Source organism: Lolium rigidum, chromosome 7 (assembly GCF_022539505.1).
Source record: "Lolium rigidum isolate FL_2022 chromosome 7, APGP_CSIRO_Lrig_0.1, whole genome shotgun sequence".
In the NCBI taxonomy this organism is placed as follows: Eukaryota; Viridiplantae; Streptophyta; class Magnoliopsida; order Poales; family Poaceae; genus Lolium; species Lolium rigidum.
The window spans coordinates 49,805,713-49,820,886 of NC_061514.1; the positions used below are offsets into that span (position 1 = coordinate 49,805,713).

The following is a 15,174-nucleotide window of genomic DNA, read 5'->3' on the forward strand; positions in this document are numbered from 1 at the left end:
CGTGATGATGAACTGTCCTGGTTTCGCAGTGCTCAGTTGCTTGCCGCGGTATGTTTGTTTTCGTAGTTACATAAGATTTTCTTGCAGATAAGCTGTCTTTCACTTGCTCCGAGTTTCATTATGTAGTGTATCGATCTGTTCATTATTATGTTTTTTTTTATCATGCGTCGTCCATTGTCATAAGAGAATCAGAGTTCCATATTATATGACCAACTGCATTGGTGCTTCCTGAATCCTGATCCTATGGGGGTTACCTTACATTAGCTTAGTTTCTTTACATCAAAATAGAATTGGGAGCTTTTACATTACTATTTCTTTGCTTTCCATCATTTTTCTTACCTTTTCTTGCTTGTTGCAGCTGAATAGCTTTATCCTCAACAGTATCCCTGTCGTTGTCACTGTGGTTTCATTTGGTGTGTACTCTCTGTTGGGGGGTGACTTGACAGCAGCAAAGGCGTTCACCTCTCTTTCACTATTTGCTGTTCTAAGGTTCCCACTTTTTATGCTACCAAATCTGATAACTCAGGTGAGCAAAATGAAGTAAATCTTGTTTTCGTGAAGTTATTTCACAAGAATACTAACAGGTTAAGATTGATCTATTAGATTACTAGATATTTTTCTATGCCAAGGAAGTTAGATAATTGATAGCGTTTTAATTGTGAACAAATGATGGCTTGGCATGGTTTGCTGTTCTCTCTTCGGGAATTCTTTTATATGGTTGCCTTACTACTTATTTTTCATTTAAATTCAACAGGTTGTGAACTGTAAGGTTTCACTGAAACGGCTGGAAGATCTCCTCTTGGCTGATGAGAGATTACTTCTGCCAAATCCACCTATTGATCCTGAGCTTCCAGCAATTTCTATCAAGAATGGAAATTTTTCGTGGGAATTGCAGGTACATTTGTTCCAAATGTGGTTATTTACGTGTCAATGAAGTTTATACTTATGACTTACGCCTGCAACATTACACTGGACACTAATTTTCTGACCCTGTGGCTCAGATACTATTTAAAAGAAATACACAACCTCATAGAGTAGCAGTCTAGCATGCTTCATTAATGAGAATGATGACTGCAAAAAAGCAACTAATTAAATAACAGTTCACATGTCTTTTTGTTCATAAATGCATTGATTGTTATTTTGAGGAAGAGCTATGCACAGTCATTTCGGATATTATATCCATTTTCCTCTTATTTTTATGACATTGATTGAAAACTATTTTTTTGAAACATTGGCAGGCTGAGAGACCAACATTATCAAATGTCAATCTGGATGTGCCTGTTGGCAGTTTAGTTGCAATAGTAGGAAGTACCGGGGAGGGGAAAACTTCACTTATTTCTGCAATGCTTGGGGAGATAGCACCAGTATCAGGATCAGATGCCTCGGTGGTCATTCGTGGATCGGTGGCTTATGTTCCTCAAGTTTCATGGATCTTCAATGCTACCGTGAGATACAGTACCTTCATTGTTTTAGTTCTGCTAATTGAATCCTTTGTGAATGTACAGAGATATAATTATGATCTCTACAGGTCCGGGACAACATATTGTTTGGGGCTCCATTCCAACCCCCACGTTACGAGAGAGCAATAGATGTCACTTCTTTACGACATGACCTTGACCTGCTCCCAGTAAGTTCTAACTGTGTCCAGTTAACAAAAATCATCGCAGGAAACTTTGGAAAATATATCTATCATTTGACCGAGTGACCTTTGCTAGATATTTTGCATGGTTTACCTCTAGCTGTGTCTTGTAACAGTGCCATGTTTAATTTATTTGCAAACTGACGATGGATTTGCATGTGCTTGTTCTCAGGGTGGTGATCTCACAGAAATTGGAGAAAGGGGAGTTAATATTAGTGGTGGGCAAAAGCAAAGAGTTTCAATGGCAAGAGCTGTTTATTCTGATTCAGATGTGTACATATTTGATGATCCACTGAGTGCATTAGATGCCCATGTTGGTCGACAGGTGCATTCATCATCTTGCATCCTTTGCAGTCATTATTATTTTCACTTTATAAAATTCTTGTACTCGCAAACTCAACAATTACAAGTTCATAATCGTGCCTCTTTGGTTGATACAGTCATATTTTTAACCTGATCTTTTCACACCCATTGGGCCAATAGACAGGATCAAACACTAACACTGATGAACTTGCTCCAGAAATTGTGCAAGCCATGTGCCTTGACCCAGGGATATTGTCAAAATTTAATTTGATTTCAACAGATATCCAATATATCCTCACAACTGAATTTGCAATTCATTGTTATTTTAGGGACACAATTCATAGTTCAGATAACTGAAGTCCAAAAGAGAGGAAAATGTTGCACAAATAGTCCAAATGTTTTCCAGATTCTGGATTATCAAAGTTAAAATAATAAGAGATGAGTTTATGCATTGTTTAGGCGAGCCATATTTCTGGTGCCAATTACTCCAAGGTCCTCCCTGCTTGGTAGTAAAGCCAATTACTAATGACATTTCTGAATTCAGGTATTTGATAAATGTATCAAAGAGGAACTACGACACAAAACTCGGGTCCTCGTTACCAATCAGCTGCATTTCCTGCCATACGTGGATAAAATACTGCTAATCCACGATGGGGTAATTAAAGAGGAAGGCACCTTTGATGAACTTAGTAACACTGGGGAATTCTTCAAGAAGCTGATGGAAAATGCTGGAAAGATGGAGGAACAAACAGAAGAGAAACAAGATGAAAGCAAACCAGTGGATGACACAAAACAAACGCTAAATGGGGACATTGTAATTGCTGATGGTGGTCCGCAGAAGAGCCAGGACAGTTCCAGTAAAACCAAACAGGGGAAATCTGTTCTTATTAAGCAAGAGGAGCGTGAAACTGGAGTTGTCAGCACAAAGGTTCTTTCACGGTAAGGCTTGCAGTTGTGCAATATCATATTTGATGTATAATATAGAATAGGGAAGGAAAAAAGGTATAAGGAGAACGAAATGGGCTGATGATTACACATTTATCTATATTAGATTTCTCTATGTTGCATTAAGCTCAGTGCTGCCTAATGTTTAGTCATTCATATATGATTTTCAACTAGATTTATTGCATTAATACATCTTATGAAGATATAATTAGTGCTAGTGCTGATTATAGATTATGATCCCTGGAAAATATGCTCAATTTCTTTATTTTGCAGCTACAAAAATGCAATGGGAGGGATTTGGGCCGTGGCCGTTCTCTTTTGTGCTATACATTGACTGAAACTCTGCGCATTTCAAGTAGCACATGGTTGAGCATTTGGACTGAGCAGGGTCCTTTGAAAATTCATGGCCCTGGATACTACAATTTAATTTATGGCATTCTTTCTTTTGGGCAGGTACTTATGCACATATATATACATATTTTGCACTTGTTTTTGTGTCTGTATGTTTGATTGAGTATGCACGGAACTGACTATGGGATATTTTGGTTTAGGTTCTAATCACTCTTACGAATTCTTACTGGCTAATCATGTCAAGTCTTCGAGCAGCGAAGAGATTGCATGACTCCATGCTCCGGTCTATATTAAGAGCTCCCATGGTATTTTTCCATACCAATCCACTTGGACGTATCATCAACAGATTTTCAAAGGATTTGGGTGACATAGACCGGAATCTTGCTGTCTTTGTCAACATGTTTATGGCACAAATATCTCAGTTGCTCTCAACATTTGTTCTCATCGGTGTTGTCAGCACCATGTCCCTTTGGGCTATCATGCCACTTCTGATTTTATTTTATGCAGCCTACCTCTATTACCAGGTAATTTCATAACAGATTGCTGTTCAAGAACTGTCATTTTGTTGTTACTTTTACCTTATGTACATTTTATAACTGTATTCTCAGGCGACATCTCGTGAGGTAAAGCGTATGGATTCCATTACTAGGTCTCCTGTGTATGCTCAGTTTTCAGAGGCACTGAATGGTCTGTCCACAATCCGTGCCTATAAAGCTTATGATAGAATGTCAAACATCAATGGGAAATCAATGGACAACAACATCAGGTTCACACTTGTGAACATGAGTTCAAATAGATGGTTAGCCATTCGGCTGGAAACATTGGGAGGTATCATGATATGGTTCACAGCAACATTTGCTGTCATGCAAAACCAACGAGCAGAGAATCAGAAGGCCTTTGCTTCCACAATGGGTCTTCTTCTTACGTATACTCTCAATATAACCAATTTGCTCACAGCTGTTCTTCGTCTTGCTAGTCTAGCTGAAAATAGTATGAATGCTGTTGAACGTGTGGGAACATACATTGAGTTACCTTCTGAGGCTCCTCCTGTCATTGAGGATAACAGGCCACCTCCTGGTTGGCCATCCTCTGGTATCATCAAGTTTGAAGATGTTGTGCTTCGGTACCGACCAGAACTTCCTCCTGTTCTTCATGGAATATCATTCATTATTAATGGAAGTGAGAAGGTAGGAATCGTTGGCAGAACAGGTGCTGGTAAATCTAGCATGCTTAATGCATTGTTTCGTATTGTGGAACTGGAACGAGGGAGAATATTGGTTGATGGCTGTGACACTTCTAAGTTTGGAATTTGGGACCTGCGGAAAGTTTTAGGAATAATACCACAGGCACCAGTCCTGTTTTCAGGTTTGTTACTGAAAGTACAAGAGTTCTTCATATTTGTTTTATGTAAATTATTCTATAAAGAAATCCAAATATGTATCTGTAGCTTATTTTTGAGACTTACATTATGTATTTTAATGATTGTATTATGAATGTCTATCCAGGTTCTATTCGCTTTAATCTGGATCCGTTTGGTGAGCATAACGATGCTGATCTATGGGAGGCTCTTGAAAGGGCTCATCTAAAGGATGTCATAAGGAGGAATGCTCTAGGACTAGATGCTGAGGTATCTGCGTGTTTGCCTTAATTTATCTCATACAGTTAATATATTCTTGAATATGCTGTTCTTTTGACAAATGATAAATGCTTGCACAAATTTATCTGTTTCTGGTGCCAGTCTAACAGTGGCAGATAGAACTCATAAGCGTCTTGCAATCTATGTAGTCCTAGAAATTTGTAAAGGGATTCCTAAACAATAGGCTACTGCTGTTCTCAGCATCTAGAATGGAATGCTGAATAAATATTTAGACCAGAGTTTTGGGGTCCCTTTTGCCTCTTACAGTAGCGCGGTTGTTCTTATAAGAATAATCAGTACACAAAATATTCATTGAGAATCACTTTATTGGCAGGTTTCTGAGGCTGGTGAAAACTTTAGCGTTGGGCAGCGACAGCTGCTGAGTTTAGCTCGTGCATTGCTACGAAGGGCGAAGATACTTGTTCTGGATGAGGCAACAGCAGCAGTTGATGTTCGAACTGATGCTCTTATACAGAAGACAATCAGAGAAGAATTCAAGAGTTGCACAATGTTAATAATTGCTCATCGCTTGAACACCGTGATTGACTGTGACAGGTTGCTTATTCTGAGTTCTGGGCAGGTATAATACTGAATAGAGCTTTGTTCTTTCACTCCTGGGCATTTATCTCGTCTGAATAGAGCTTTCTTCTTTTCATATGCAATCATATATGGCTAATTCTACTTGTCCCAACTGCACAATACTATGTACCTTGAACTCAAATTTTGAATCATATTTTCCAGATTCAGGAATTTGACACTCCTGAGCATCTTCTGAGCAATGATGAAGGTGCTTTCTCCAAGATGGTTCAGAGTACAGGGCCTAGCAACGCGGAATATCTCAAGGTAATCTGCATCTGCTACTATCTGTATCATTTATAATCTTGCCATGTTATTCTGCGTAGAATATAGCCAATCACACATGTATATCATTAACTTGGGACTACTGCATCTCTACATGTAATCCATGATATATACTCCTTGGCTTCAGTTCATAGCTGCCTTACTTTCAGTTATGACATTGACATGTATTCTGATTCAGTTTTTTGTGCAAAATATTAACAGAGTCTCGTACTTGGGGATGGTGAGGAGAGGATGCGGAGGGAAGAAAGCAAGTTGCAGGATATTCAGAGGAAATGGGTCGCATCTAACCGATGGGCTGTTGCTGCGCAGTTTGCGCTTGCTGCTAGCCTTGCGTCATCACACAGTGACCTTCTCTCACTGGAGGCCGCTGAGGGAAACAACATCCTGAGGAAAACGAAGGAGGCAGTAATCACCCTGCAGAGCGTCCTTGAAGGGAAGCACAACACTGAAATCGAGGAATCACTCACTCAGTTTGAGGTTCCACCTGATAGGTGGTGGTCGTCACTTTACAAAGTCATCGAAGGTACTTTCACTGCTTAGTTTCACTTTGTGACATTCTTTCCCACCTTTCCATTGCAGAAATACTTTGAAATGCTATAAAATGTGTGAAATGAAAGTTGACTACACTTCCATACTATAGTCCTTGGCATCATAATATACCTTCAAGTTGCCATTGCCAGGGTTTTTTTCGATATTCAGTACGTAGTACCTACTAATTTGAATATGCTGCTTTCAGGCCTTTCCACGATGAGCAAACTGGGTCGCAACCGTCTACGGCAACCTGGGTATAGTTTTGAAACCCACGGCGCTATTGACTGGGATCAGATTTAGATGTAGAACACCGCAGTGCAGCACGGCTGAATCCCTGGGACCGCATCGGCGAGTAGGCTGGAGATGCAGTTAAACACGGCCTGTTTAATTAATAGTCTTTGTACATTGTGGCACTGAGTGTGGGAGTCAGAAATCGATCAGTAGAAGATCCGTCCTCACGCCTATCTGAAGGCGAATAACAAAGGGGATTTAGCAGCCGGACGGCAATTCCTGTACTGATGTTTACAAGGTTTTTCGATTTCTTGCGCACAATCTCGACAGTCTGAAATTTTGATAATTTTGTGGCAATGGAAGTGTATGTGGATTCATATATTCTGCTGATCATATTATTTTTGTAAGACGACAGAGTTTGTCTTTGTTCACTACGTTAATTTTAATCCAAATAGCTAGGGAGCACCAGTATGCGAAGTGTCTGGGTCGTTGGAGACGTTCCATACTTCCATTCCATGCCATATTGCCATTGCCTAGCAGGCACGGCACGGCAGCATGGCAGTCCCATTCCTCGCGCGGCGCGGTATCGTCAATCGCGTCGGCTGTCATGCTGACTGCCAAGGGACTGGTAGTTGCACGCAGGCTCTTGCTCTACTCCTACGGTGCTATCGTGCTAGCTACTGAGTCCAGGTGCGCTGCTCTCGCCACTCCGGTTCTAGCACCAAAAACTGTACCCCTATCTGCTTTTCGGTGCCTGAAACTGAAAGGCATCAACCATTGCTTCTGGCTCAAATCTCAACACTATCATTATTCATTACTCCACATTACACTCGAGAGTACACTAAAGAACAGCGCTGCTTTCTGTTTATTGGAGTGAGATCCATCAATCGGGTGGGTCGGTGTGACTGACGATGATTACAAACAAAACAAATGGTGGGATCCTGTCCTTACGCAACTGCGACCTAACCTAAAACCAGCTCAACTCACCGCGATTGCAAAATGAATAACGGGCAAGGGGGACGGACACAAAAACTAGGACGGGACAAACGATGAACAATCTGTATATGAAATGAGCACTCTATATAAATCTTTGTTGCTGCTGCTGCTGCTTTCAGTCGAAGATCTCCCACTTCGTCGTCACAGGCGGGGCGTTGTCGAACGTCTCCCATTTCGTAGTCACCACCACCGCCGCCCGCTGCTGCAGCCGCGCGTTGGACACCTTGAGCACGTCCAACGCCTCCACGCACTTCTGCACCCTCTTCGCCTGCGCAAAACAGTCAAATCAGTCAGATTCTTTTTCTTAAGTCACTTGAGAGTTACACTTTCTCCACTGATGCGCCTCCACCAGGCACCAGCACTACATGAACTATAAGTTTTTGGGGAAATTGTTTATCCGCATGCCATCATCTCGGAACAGAAAGTAAAGGGGCTTTCAGGCTCTAATCTCCAGGTGGCATGGAGAGATCATCAGATCTAATGATGAAAGTCATCGCACTTCCCCCTATTAATCAACAGTCCCCAGACTTTTGGTCTCTTTGCTTCTTCTTGTGATCTACCCAAGTACCCAACAGTCTATGTCAATCTACCTTTCTTGTCGACTACTCCTTGCACACCACGGTCAGAAAGCAGATTTTTATCTGTAGCTTAGTAGAAGATTTGCTTAGAGTATCAGTGGAAGCTACTAGGCTGCCAGGGTCAGCTAGCTGGCACCAAAAGGTGGTATCTACCTAACATTTGCATCTGGCGAACAAGGCTGTTGTAGGTAGAAGAATTCATGTGGTGGTACTGGACCATGTGTTTTCCAGGAAGAAACCAATGAGACTGTGACGGCTCCAGGGCGCATGTAGGGCACTCCCCCACAGGCCATCTTCATCGCGATCGTGCGCTTATCCTACTGCTCATGGCACTGCTTGCATTGCATGCAAACGCAATGATGGGAAATCGCACAAGCCGACAGGCCCAACGCCACGCATCAAGGGTAAGAATTGTACCAGAACCATATTAGTGCAGTGAATGGGGAGTGTACCTGGATGTTCTTCTGCGAGGAGGAGTCCCCGTCGGCGGGGATGGTCTCCAGCTTCACGGCGTGCCGCATGAGCAGCTCGATCAGCGTCGTGATCTGCACCTCCGCCACCTTGGTCCCGCCGGAGACCGACTTGTCGATGCTTGTTACCTGAGCAGATCAGAATCACAGCGTCAGAGGCGGAGTCGTTGAAACAGAATCGCGTCGTCAGAGGCAGGCATTTGGGGCAGCAATGATGAACGCGCGAGCATCCATCCTTGTCAATTGTCAGGGATGGTTACTATGAATCGATGGAGCTGCATGTGTTTCTGATGGTTACGATGAATGAACCTTGCTCGGGGACCATGCGGAAAATTCACCGCTTCTACAGGAGTGTACATCACCACATGGACAGATGACAGCCACGCCCACGCACGCATCATGAGTTTGATATTTTGGACGAACTCGCCGGCGGCGTCAATTTGCTCACCAAATCCCCCTGGACCGGACATGCGATTCAATGCGAATGCGGCAGCGTTGCCCTCTTCTTCCCATGCCCGCCTGTCTGACGCGTCACAGACTGGGACTACAACTACCCAATTATATCTGCTCTAAATAAGCTACTAACTGTTACTGCTAACTGTGGAGAACTCGTTTGGTGAGTGATCGTTAGTGGCGGGTGTATATATACCTGGTCGGCGAGCTTGTCGACCTCGAGCGCGACGGCGCCAATGGCGCGGTTGGCGGCCTCGATCCTGGCGGCCCTCTGCCGCTCGATGTAGCGGCGCTCGAGGCTGGCTGGGTCCTCGGAGACGACGAGCTTGGACTTGTTCTTGACGCCGCACGCGTCCAGGTACTCGGAGTTGCCCCGCTCCCGCCCCTTGTACGTAACTTGCTGGTCCGCCGGGTGCAGCCCCGTTCTCGCCGCCAGCGCCTTCTTCAGATCACCTGCACCACCAGTACATACGCACAATTAAATCTTGGTAACTGTCACTGATCGCCGGCTGATTTCCCACCAAGATATAGCACGTAATAACGCGTGCGATTAATACTCCGGCCTTGCTCTGTACTTTTGGCAGTTCGTGACCCTGACATGGATTTTTCAGTTTTCAGTGCCACTTGCCGACCGGATCCTCAGTTACTGTGGCAGAGCAAATATCTAATTGAAACCATGGGCTATTGTGAATCTACAAAACTATTTTCCAAAACATTTCCACTGTTTAAAATGTCAAGTACATGCACCCACGGCACGACAGGGGGTGCATGCGTTTCAGATTTTCCCAGCAACCAGCATTGTCAAGATGGCGTCGCTTAGCGAAGATGGAGTCGGGAGATACCGCATGACTACTAGGTCATAGGCTCGGCTCGCAGCGGTGAATATTATTCAATGGGATGCGAAATTACCGTCGGTAGCGAGACGTTTGTGATGACTTTATCAATCTCAAGACCTGCTAAATAAGTCTCTCAAGTCTCTCTAAGATTTTCATAGAGATAGAATATCTGTTGTACATAGAAAAAAGTGTATGTATGTATCTCTTAGCATCTGCATTTTGTTAAAAAAAATTGTTCAGCGAGACCGGAACGTGGTGGGCGGCGCCTCTGGCCTTTACATTTTGTCGCAACAGTATCACCATCATGTGGCGGAAAAAGGTGTCGGTGCAAGGTGACAAAGGAGCCGTGCCCCAGCCGCTGCTGGCCGTCGGATGCTGCCGCCGTACACGTGGACCCTTCCCGCGCCAGGATCCCCAGTATCTATCAACCTATGCACTCGCCTGGCGCGCCAACTGGAAGCCACTGACTGCCTCGTCGTCGTCGGCCAAAAGCAAAAGCAAAGCGATGAACAAGCTTGGTCGGTCGATCAGCTAAGCTAGCCTCGTAATCCCCAACCTGAAACTTCACCTGCGCTTTGCATTGGAGATTGAGCGGCCAATGGGTGCATGCCGGGATCTCACGGCACAGTGTACGGTTTGGTACTGTGACTGAAGCTTACGTTAGGAGTAACTTTGATTATACTCTACTAGCACTAACTTAAACTTTGATTTTTTGGGGTATAATATAAATTCTTGGAGAAATCTAAATTCCAGCTGTAGTGAAATCAGGACACGTGATATATAGCGTCAGAATACGGAGGAGGAGCTTGTGCTCTTATCACGAAGCGCGAAATCACGGGCTACCTAGTGGCTCGTACGAACTATTCCCTGGATTTTGTTTGGTTCCTTTAAAAAATGAGGTGAAATTCAGTAAGGCAGAAGAAAAAAAAGAAAGAATGCGATGGGAGGATGTCTCACTGTCCCAGCATCGCGGCGGCATTAATTCCTCCACGCGGCACGGCCGGAAGTCATGGCCATTTTTTAAAGGACGGATTTAAATGAATTCGATAAGTGGACTGTATTTTTATTTTAGTTTAGTTTATCCAGTGGTGGTCGTGAGCTCACGATTGGGCAGCACGGATTTTTATGCAGTCCGAAAGGTCAAATCGTCCCTGAAAATATACACTCACAGTTCCCTAAAATCTCCTGCCACGATGAACACAAACACGATTTCACCTTTTTGTTTTGTTTCAGTTGCCTTTTCACATTAATTAATAACTAACACAAGTGTTAACTGAAACCGGAAGCTGTGAGGAAAATACTTCGGTTTCGTTTGTTTTGCAGAAGAAACGACGAGGGAAAAGTTAAGCGGCAATTAAGCGCGGTTTATTCTACGGAAAGAAAGAAAAATAAGATGGGTAATTACCGGTGCAAGAACAGGGAAACAGATTGGTGGCGGATGGGAAAAGGCAAGCAGCACTGACCGAAGGTGGCAATGGAGGAGACGGCGACCTCGTGGCGGGCGGCGCCGTACTTGACCCGCACCCTGATCTCCGGCGGCGGCGGCCTGGGCGGCACCGCTGCGGCGCCGCCGTCCTCCCTGTCCCTGGCCTGCACCACCATCCCGCTCGGCCGGACCTCCCACCCGGCCCTCTCCTCCTCCCCCGCCGCCGCCGCCGCTGCCGCCGCCGCCTCCGACCAGCCGCTGCTGGACCCCGAGCTCGACCGGTGCATCACCGTCGCCATCCCCAAGAAGAGGATAACACGCGCGCCTGCGCCTGGGTCGCACAGTAGCAGTGAGGTTGGGGGAGAAGCTTCCACGGGGAGGAAGGAACAACTAGTGTGGGCTTGGTCGGTGTGGTACCGTGCCGTTTCGGGTGTGGGAGAAGAGCGAGGCGAGAGGGAGGCTGCGGGGGAAGAGGGGCACGCACGGGACGCGCTTCTCCCTTTTACTTTGCCGGTTTTGTCCATATAAAGCACGGCACCCACCTCCGGTTTTCTACAAATTAACATGTCACTCGAAAAAGTATGCGCCTGCACCTCATCAACGTTTCTGTTTTGGATGCCGGCCAATAAAAACTTCTAAATTTTATTAGGTAGCCCTGTGTTATTATCTTTTTTGGAATCTGCTCTTGCGAAAATATCGGAGCGATTTACCCGTATCTGGATTTTATTTTAGGATACATGTAAAAAATACACACCGGATACCAAAAATGGGATACAAAATGATAAGATCGCCTCTTTCTAGCCAACAACACAAATAAACCAAATGCCGCCACAATGGCAACATTTTACTCTTACATTACTATGAGCATTTGAGAAGCATTTGTAGAAAACGGACTAGACAACTGTATGCCTTAAGCGAGGTGCATCTCGAGCCCCCATCCTATTTCTCAAGTTCTATAGGTTAAGACTGCCCTCTATATTTCACATTATTTAAGATAACATGTCACCTTTATACATAATAAAGCACCAACCCATGCATTTGGCCTACCTCCACTCCCAACCCCCATCTCCCTGTTCTCCTTGTCTCGATATGGCTCACGAGCTCGGCGAGGGTCTCAAATCCGCCGCTCATAAGCTAACCTACTTAAAAGCTATCTACGTGAGCAACAGTTAGCTGCCAGCGTTGCTGCCATTATGGTTGCTTTCCAGCTTTTAATTTTGGCGTTAATACGTGTGTGCTGGGCATGTTCATTTCTGTTTTAGATACGGCCAATAAATACTTCTAAATTAGCTGGTGCTACTTACTAGATACGCCTTCCAAAAACCCAAGAACAAAAAAACTTGTGTGGAAACGTTGTCCGGTGTGTGCATTGTGCGGCGCATGCACCCACTTTCTGTTTTAGATACATGCACAAGTTTTTTTTAGCTAGCTGTTTTTGAAGTAAGAGCATCGAACCGTAGAGAATTGAGAAAATTTAGATACATGCACAAGTTTGTTTTATCTGTTTTCGAAGTAAGAGCATCGAACCGTAGAGAATTGAGAAAATGGTCTTTTGCTTTTTTTTATTATGAACTCAACAAAAGGTGCCTGCAATCTTATCTTTGATTACAAGCAACCGAGTGTTGAGAGTATTTGTATTTGAGAGAAAAAATGAAATTAAAGAGAGCATATAATAGTGCAACAAAGAATAAAGTAGTGAAGGTGATGGAAGCATCAATAGGGAAGAGAAGATTGCCTCTGTGACAAATGGAATGGGAATAAAATATTGTCTCTATGACAAAAAAAGGGGCCTATTAAACATTTCTTTGTCCTAAGTCCTTTCCCTCCTCTTGTTTGAGGGGTTGTCATATTCATTGTAATATACCGCCACCCACCAATATCACAAATTGTTTGGGAATTAGTTGAATGGGTTTCACAAAATAATAAAGTGTAATATTTGAGTGGGAGTTTCAAATTTATCTTTGGCTATTTATATTTATATGAATGATATTGTTTTAACAAGACTCAAGGTGCTTATTTCCTGCAGGACACCCACAAGGCAACTTATTGAGTCTGTTTGTGGTCCTTTATACTCCAGGTGGATCAGCTGGAGTCTATGGATATTGGATGCCAAAAGACGACGGTTACGCGATATATTTGTAAGCATTGTAGATGGTGGTCCACCGGTAGACAACGTAATGCATAGGCGTTATATGTTAGAGGGTTTTTCGTTGGTTGATCTTTATATCTGATACCTTCGATCCGGATTACGGATTGTAGTATGATAAACTTTTTCCCTAGAAGACCTAGGTTTAATCGAACCTTGAAAAGCACTGCTAAGATGGTGTAAAGGAAACGTCTACAAGACTTGCTAGTTTATTTTATTTTCTATTTACCGGACCTTTCTAGTTTACTTTTAAGGTGGTTGCGTTCAATGGTGGAAATATGCCAGCGTTAAGTTTTTTCCTGCAGCTATGCATACATATATAATTGAAGCACATATGTGTAACAAATAAAATAGAGATAAGAGATCTGTGAGTAGCACATCCGTAAATACTCTTGCCCCTAAAGTCAGAGGTGACAAGAGCCTCTTGGTCCAACCACTGTCCTCACAGCCGCAAGCAACAATAGTTATTAAGTATATGAATACAGACCAAAGCCTTAAGATAGACGATTGTGCCATGATTCTAAATGAATCACTAAATATGTGTCATTACTTTCCCCTTTCTGTCACTGAGGTTTCACGGTAGCACGCCGTTCTCCACTCATCCCACCTCTTCCCTTTATCGATCTGAATGATATGGGTACCTGCAGATCATCGAAATGAAGCAAACAGACAAGGATACAAGATTGCAAAACTCCTATTCAATCCTTATAGATATAATAAGATTAGATGCACATAAATGATGTGAGGATTCACCCCAACCCGAAGCCCGTGAGGACTACTCACACATAATATCAAGATCAATAACAAAGATAGAAATTATTGTGCAAAATACTTAGATTGAAATCACAATATTCTTACAATGGTCACCAATTCTTAAGGAGATATCTATTACAATGGTGATGACTATGGATATGGAGGAGATTGGAGATGGGATGGATGAACTATGATGGTGGATCTCCTTCGGTGTGGTGCAGATGGATCTGATGGATGGCGGCTCTGTTTAGCGACGAATGGCTCTCCTTTTGGCGTCGGTCCCTTCATGAAACTTATATGGTTTGACCTCATCACCTCGTTGCTACCATCTACTAGATTAGATCTTGGCTTGTTATTCGTTTTTGCAGTTAGAAATTATTTGTTTTCTATGCTACGAATCCCTACAATTCTTTCTAGGGAAGTGTACTATAAATGGATCTTTGGATGGTAGTCCAATTCTCACATTCCCTTCATGTAAATTGATTAGAGCTTTAATAGTTCTAAGAAATGGCTTTCCTAGGATTATAGGAGCTATAGGATCTTCAGGCATGTCCATAATAACAAGATAAATAAGAGCAGGACATCCTTTAATTTCTACTACAATATTATGTTTTATGCCTACATCCTATCTATAAGTTGAATGCGCAAAGTGAAGTCTTAGCTCGGTAGTTTTAAATGGCCCCATTCCTAACTTATCAAATAAGCTTTATGGAATTGTGGAGACGCTTGCACCAAGATCACAAAGTGCAGCCACCTCATTTGTTCCAATATGAATCTTAATAGTGGGCTCAAATATATCACCAAGCTTAGCTGGGAGTTTTTCAGCCAGCTTCTTATATTGTTGTTCTAAATCACGAACTTTGCATGCTACTTCGTGAATTAATTTACGGTACTTTACACCATTACCTTCTTTGACTCTAGGGTGTTTTACTATGACCATCTTTATTAGATCTTCTACGAAGTACTCTAGTGTGGGAGCATTGCTCTATTCCAATTCTTCAGGTGCTTCTCCTTCTCTA

At 43.2% G+C, this 15,174-nt stretch overlaps 2 protein-coding genes across 2 annotated transcripts; one reads left to right on the forward strand and one right to left on the reverse strand.

Annotated features, from left to right (window-relative positions):
- Positions 1 to 6,928, forward strand: LOC124674871 (ABC transporter C family member 2-like; the record flags this gene model as incomplete). Its single annotated transcript, XM_047210925.1, is given in 16 exon segments — positions 1 to 48; positions 359 to 526; positions 755 to 895; positions 1,239 to 1,445; positions 1,529 to 1,627; positions 1,812 to 1,964; positions 2,487 to 2,881; positions 3,161 to 3,198; positions 3,201 to 3,340; positions 3,439 to 3,762; positions 3,847 to 4,603; positions 4,744 to 4,865; positions 5,209 to 5,454; positions 5,616 to 5,717; positions 5,937 to 6,258; positions 6,472 to 6,928. Coding segments are annotated over 16 exon segments (3,357 nt in total), but the record flags the coding sequence as incomplete, so codon positions are not given.
- Positions 6,929 to 7,281: 353 nt separating this feature from the next.
- LOC124678254 (BAG family molecular chaperone regulator 1-like) lies at positions 7,282 to 11,703 on the reverse strand. The gene is made up of 4 exons (XM_047214172.1): positions 11,294 to 11,703; positions 9,191 to 9,447; positions 8,524 to 8,670; positions 7,282 to 7,761 (listed from the first exon to the last, which is right to left on the reverse strand). Exons 1-4 carry the CDS (start codon positions 11,553 to 11,555, stop codon positions 7,609 to 7,611), a joined length of 819 nt encoding a protein of 272 aa, XP_047070128.1. The 5' UTR covers positions 11,556 to 11,703; the 3' UTR covers positions 7,282 to 7,608.
- Positions 11,704 to 15,174: the final 3,471 nt, after the last annotated feature.